Here is a 6002-nt window from a genome sequence, read left to right as displayed (position 1 = left end):
CTGCTGCTGCTGCTGCTGCTGCTGCTGCTAGTGCTGCTGCTGCTGCTAGTGCTGCTGCTGCTGCTAGTGCTGCTGCTGCTGCTAATCCCGTAGCTAGTGATGCTCCTCTTGCTGCTCTTTTTGCTGCTGATACGGGTTTTGGTGGTGGTGCTGCTGCAGCTGGTGCTGCTGCTTCTCCTGCTGCTGCGTTACTGCTGCTGCATTTGCTGCTGCTGCTGCTGCTGCTGCTACTATGCTGCATCTTCCACTCCATTTGCTGCTGGTCTTGCACTTTCTTTTGCTGTTGTTTTTGCTGCTGCTATTACTGCTGCTGCTATTGCTGCTACTGATGTTATGACTGTCTATCTTTGCTGCTGCTACTGCTGCTGCTGCTATTGCTGCTGCTTCTACTATTGCTGCTGCTTCGACTATTCCTGCCGCTGCTGCTATTGCTGCTGCTTCTACTATTCCTGCTGCTTCTACTATTCCTGCTGCTTCTACTATTGCTGCTGCTTCTACTATTCCTGCTGCTTCTACTACTGCTGCTACTGCTGCTGCTTCTACTGCTGCTGCTGCTGCTGCTGCTGCTGGTATTGCTGTTGCTGCAGCATACGGGCATCGTAGTGGTTTATATTTGGAGCTGACAGTTTATGCAGCAGAAGAAGAAGCATCGTTAGGCTGCTGCATTACTTCTGAAGGTCTGTTAGTCTTGCGAGCACTCAACAGCACCCCTATTTCTTTTTGCATGCCCTCTATACACTGCAGCAGCAGCAGCAAAAGTAAAGAGAAAGGAAGAGAGACACCCTTCATGATTCCTCTCTCACCAGAAACTCCAGCAGCAGCAGCAGCAGCAGCAGCAGCAGCAGCAGCAGCAGCAGCAGCGAGAACAGCAAAGGCAGCTGATGCAGACTCAAACGGAGCAGCAGCAGCAGCAAAAGAAAATGCAGCAGCAGCAGAAACAGAAGGAGGGAAGAGATATGCTAATGGAGGAGGCGTCAAACCACCTGCTGCTGCTGCTGCTGCTGAGGAGACAGCAGCCTGCAGCAGAAGCAGCAGCAGCTGCAGCAAACCCATCCATCTCTTCTATACACTGCATGTGTACGCTGTATTTTAAAGACACAGACAAAAGGAGACAGAGACAAAGCAAAAAGAAGAGAGACAAATAGCAGCAGATAGAGACACAAGGAGACAGCAGCAGCAGCAGCAGCAACAGCAACAGCAGCAGCGACAGTTGACAAAAGGAGACACAAAATAAAAAATTAATATTGATGCAGACTGTCTCCTCTTCTGTCTCTTTCTCTGTCTCCTTCTGTCTTCTTCGCTGTCTCTTTTGTCTCTCTGTCTCTGTCTCTGCCTCTGTCTCCTTCTGTCTCTGTCTCTGTCTCTGTCTCCTTAACTGTCTCTGTCTCTGTCTCTGTCTCTGTCTCCTTCTGTCTCCTTCGCTGCCTCTGTCTCTATCTCTGTCTCTGTCTCTGTTTCTTTTAATCTCTCTGTCTCTGTCTCTGTCTCTTTTTATTTCTACTGTCTCCTTTTTAATCTTTATTTTGTGTGCTTGATAATTCTTTTGTTTTTTCTTTATATTTGCAGAGATCAGCCAGGTGTACTGGCAGCTGTTCTTTGTCTCCTTTCGTCTGCAAATATAAATGTAGCGAACTGTCACTTAGGACGTCGCGCTGCGCCTCTTGCTGTCTCCCCAGCAGCAGTATCAGCAGCAGCAGCAGCAGCAGCAGCAGCAGGAGCAGCAGCAGCAGCAGCAGGAGAGGCCCCTTGCGTCTCCTCTCAACCAGCAGCAGCACCAGCAGCACCAGAAGCAGGATCAGCAGCAGCAGCAGCAGCAGCAGCAGCAGCAGCAGGAGACAGTGAAGTATTAGGTTTATGTATATTTCAAACAGACAGCCAAGTAGACGAAGAGACGATGAAAAAGATTAAACAGCTCCCCTTCATCAGAGACGCAAAAATATTTGCTACTCCGTGCACTCTAGGACAGACCAAACGCTTCTAGAAAGCTACTCTGCTGCTGCTGCTGCTGCTGCTGCTGCTTGTGCTGCTGCTGCTGTTTGTGCTGTTGCTGGTAGTGCTGGCGCTGGTGTTGCTGGTGCTTCTGGTGCGGCTATTGGTGATGCTGCTGCAGCAGCAGCAGCAGCAGCAGCAGGGAGGACCCAGGAACACCAGCAGCAGCAGAAGCAGCAGACGATCAAGCAGCAGCAGCAGAAGCAAGCAAGCAGCGCGAGCAGCAGCAGCAGCAAGAGCGACCGAAAGGAGCAGCAAATGGGGCAGCTGCTGCTGCTTGTTCGAGTTGAAAGCAGCAACAGAACAGCAGCAGCAGCAGTTGCTGCTGCTGCAGCTGAGGGCACCTGAGGTGTACATACACCTCACCGCTTGTCTCTTTTTATATATTTTTATAAAACAAACAAACAAACAAAATATTGTGGAAGCAAACAGAGAAGGAAATGCAGTGTCTAGGCATAGGAAGGCCTTGAGGAGCCCAATACAATGATTAAACCCTAAACCCTAAACCCTAAACCCTAAACCCTAAACTCCTCTATATATACATATATATCTGTAAGCAGAATAAATGCTGAGCCGACGCATGCACAGTGAGTATATTACTAGTATTTAAGAACAATAATTTATTTAAATATAAATATAAATATAAATAATAATATTAATATTGTTATTATTATTAATTTATTATTAATAGTAATATTCTGCATGCACAAAGAAATACAAGAAAAGTTTTGGCTGCATAGCGGTTGCTTCACTCTGCTGCAGGTCTGCGCAGAAAAGTATTAATATAAATATAATTTAAAGACATTAATATAATATAATATAATTTATTTATTTATTTTTATTTAATTTAAATATATTTACTTTGTTTGTACAGAAAAAAATAAAATTGCTATGCACCGGGCCCCTCAAAGGCAGCTGCAGCAGCAAGACAGCGTTGGTTTGAACGCAGAATTAATAATATTATTTTATTTATTTATTTATTTATTTATTTAAATTTAATTTTAAATTATTTATATTAAAATGAGAGGCAAAACTACAAGACAGACGGCGATACGATGAGGCGATATCCAGAACCCCCCTAAACCCTAAACCCTAAACCCTAAACCCTAAACCCTAAACCCTAAACCCTGAACCCTAAACCATCAATGAATAAGCCTTGTTTTCTCAACACCCGGCAGTCAGAGCAGCGGTACTTGCAGCCGCACTTGCGGCTGTTGCTGTTTCTGCTGCTGCTGCTGCTGGAGCTCCGTTATACTGCTGCTGCTGCTATAGCTCCTGCTGCTGCAGCTCCTGCTGCTGCAGCTCCTGCTGCTGCTACTGCTGCAGGCCGCACGCTGCTAGGAAGCTATTTGCTATATGGAAGCCCCTGCGGGTCTGCCTGTGCTGCAGCTGCAGCAGCAGCACCTTCGAGAGCAGCAGCAGCAACAGCAGCAGCAGCAGCAAAAGCAGCAGCAGCAGCAGCAGCAACAGCAGCAGCAGCAAGCGCCACTCCATCTGCTGGCTTGATGCATATTTTGGGGTCTCCTAAATCTCTCGCCTTCACCCTTCTTGCAAGCAGCAGCAACGCCAGCAGCAGCAACAACAGCACGAGAAGCAGCAGCAACAGCAGCAGCATCAACGGCAGCCGTAGCAGCAGCATTAACAGCAACAGCAGCAGCAGGAGCAGCAGACGCTTTGGATTTTTGCAGCGCAGTCCCGAGGTGAGGCCAGCAGCCATTCGTGCGGCTGCTGCGGCTGCTGCTGCTGCTGCTGCTGCTGCTGCTGCTAGGGAGTGCTGCCGCCTCAGCGCCAGCATACAGCCGACTACGGGCGACGCGGAGCAGCAGCAGCAGCAGCAACAACAGCAGCAGCAGCAGGAGTTGCTGCAGCAAGACAAGTACAGGATGTTGATCTTCAGTGAGGGTACAGCTGAGGAGAGGCAGAAGTTGTGGGGTGAGTTGCTGCAGCAGCAGCAGCAGCAGCAGTGCAGCACGGGTCTTGTAGGTATGCAGAGCGGCTCGTTGAGTGCAGCAGCAGCAACAGCAGCAGAAGCAGCAACAGCAGCAGCAGGAGACCAGCAGCGTCTCCGTGGATATGCAATAGAAGACGAAGATTTTGTTGCTGCTATGCCTCCCGGTCTGCCTGCCCTTCCTGCTGAGTCTCTGCAGCAGCAGCAGGAGCAGCAAGACCCGCAGCAGCTGCAGCAGCAGCAGCAGCAGCGGCAGCAGCAGCTTATTGAAGAGCTCAAACGAGGAGAGAGACAGCATATTGTCCCCAGAGGACTGCTGCCTCGAATGAATATCAACCAACTAAGTGCGTCGCCCCCTGCTTCTCTCGTGGCTAGCTAGCTAGCTGTAGAGTAGCTAGCTAGCTAGCTGTAGAGTAGCTAGCTAGCTAGCTGTATAGTAACTAGCTAGCTAGCTGTATAGTAACTAGCTAGCTAGCTAGCTGTAGAATAGCTAGCTGTGGGGTAGCTAGATGGATAGACATAGACTTATTAGCTAGCTAGATGTAGCCTAGATAGCTAGCTACCTGTAGCCTGTCTAGCTAGCTAGCTAGCTAGCTAAGAGCGGTGCAGCGGCTGCGCCGTGTGCTGTTTAGGGTTTAGGGTCTGAGGGTTTAGGGTTTGGTTTTGTTGTTTGTCTCCGCTTGCTGCATTTATATCTTTTGCAAGCAATGTTGTTTTTGTTTGTTGCTGCTGCTGCTGTGTGCTGTTGCTGCTGCTGTTATTGTGTGCCGCTGCTGCTGCTGCTGCTGCTGTTGGTGCTGCTGCTGCTGTTGCTGTTGCTGCTGCAGTGCTAGCAGCAGAGAAGCGGGTGCTGCCGCATCCACATTTATCTCTGATGATATCTGCTGCTGCTTTTATTATAACTCGCGAGGCTCTCGGCCCCTGCTGTCTCCCCACAGATGCCTTTGTTATTCCTGCCTTAGCAGCAAACCCTACTGCTGCTGCTGCTGCTGCTCCTGCTGCTGCTGGTAGTAGTAGTAGTGGTGATGGTGGTGGTGCAGCAGCAGCAGCAGCAGCAACAGCAGCAACAGCAGCAGCAGCAGCAGCAGCAAAGCCTTATGTTGGGACACCTCTTAAGGACTGGGAGTCTTTCCCGTGGCCGCGGTATCTTGAGGGGCTTCGTCTAGGCGAACAAGTGAGCTGCTGCTGCTGCTGCTGCTGTTGCTGCTGCTGCTGCTGCTGCTGTTGCTGCTTCTGATGCTGCTGTTGCTGCTGGATCACCACACCGGTTCTTAAAATTTTGCTTCTTCATGAGCTTGAGGGTTTAGGGTTTTCAACCTCAAACCGAGGGTTTAGGGTTTAGGGTTTAGGGTTTATGTGCAGATGGAGTCGCTGCGTTACGGGCGCGAGGTGGTTGAGAAAGAAATGCCGGCACTCGCTAAAGCCCTCAAAGACTTGGGTAAGAAGAACGTGGGGTTTAGGGTTTAGGGTTTAGGGTTTAGGGTTTAGGGTTTAGGGTTTAGGGTTTAGGGTTTAGGGTTTGTGTGCGGTTTGTTTGCCGCTGTTAGTCTCTTTTTGTCTCTCTTTCTGTCTCTTCTTTTTATTACTTGTCTCTCCTCATCCTTTTTCATTCTCTTCAATCCGTTTGTTTGTTCGCTGCTGCTGCTGCTGCTGCTACCACTACCATTCCTGCTGCTGCTGCTGCTACTGCTGCTGCTACCGCTCCCACTCCCCCCCTTGCTCTTCCCCCTCATTCCCCTCCTACTACTAATACTGTTGCTGCTGCTGCTGCTGCTGCTGCTGCTGCTGCTGTTGCTGCGCAGACTTTGATTGGAGACAGGGAGCAACAACAGCAGCACGTGTGCAGCGAGAAGCCGAGGAGTTTGAGTTGCTGCTGCTGTCTCTTCCTGTTTATTTGGTGTGTACTGTCTCCTTTTTTGTGTATTTGTTTTATTTGTTTATTTTGTCTGTTGCTGTCTCTTCTTACTCCTTTATACTCTTTTATATTGAGGAGACAGCTTCAGGAGACTCTCCGATACAAATCCTAAACCCTAAACCCTAAACCCTAAGCAGAAGAAAGAGTTAT

The 6002-nt window shown here is 49.3% G+C and overlaps 2 protein-coding genes across 2 annotated transcripts in view; both read left to right on the top strand.

Annotated features, from left to right (window-relative positions):
- Positions 1-787: 787 nt before the first annotated feature.
- On the top strand, positions 788-2337 carry EAH_00015460 (hypothetical protein; the record flags this gene model as incomplete). The annotated part of the gene is made up of 3 exons (XM_013394089.1): positions 788-1084; positions 1644-1843; positions 2055-2337. 3 exons carry the CDS (start codon positions 788-790, stop codon positions 2335-2337), a joined length of 780 nt encoding a protein of 259 aa, XP_013249543.1.
- Positions 2338-3134: 797 nt separating this feature from the next.
- The window catches only part of EAH_00015450 (hypothetical protein, conserved), a gene marked incomplete at both ends in the record, with an annotated part of 7273 nt that continues 4405 nt past the window's right edge, over positions 3135-6002 (top strand). The window contains 3 exons of the mRNA XM_013394088.1: positions 3135-4281; positions 4765-5111; positions 5300-5375. Coding sequence (XP_013249542.1) covers positions 3135-4281; positions 4765-5111; positions 5300-5375 — 1570 coding nt within the window. The remainder of the gene's footprint in view (positions 4282-4764; positions 5112-5299; positions 5376-6002) is intronic.

The sequence above is a fragment of the Eimeria acervulina genome, genomic scaffold (assembly GCF_000499425.1).
Source record: "Eimeria acervulina Houghton genomic scaffold, Eah_scaff93, whole genome shotgun sequence".
NCBI classification, from domain to species: Eukaryota; Apicomplexa; class Conoidasida; order Eucoccidiorida; family Eimeriidae; genus Eimeria; species Eimeria acervulina.
This window is presented reverse-complemented; position numbering and strand designations above follow the sequence as displayed.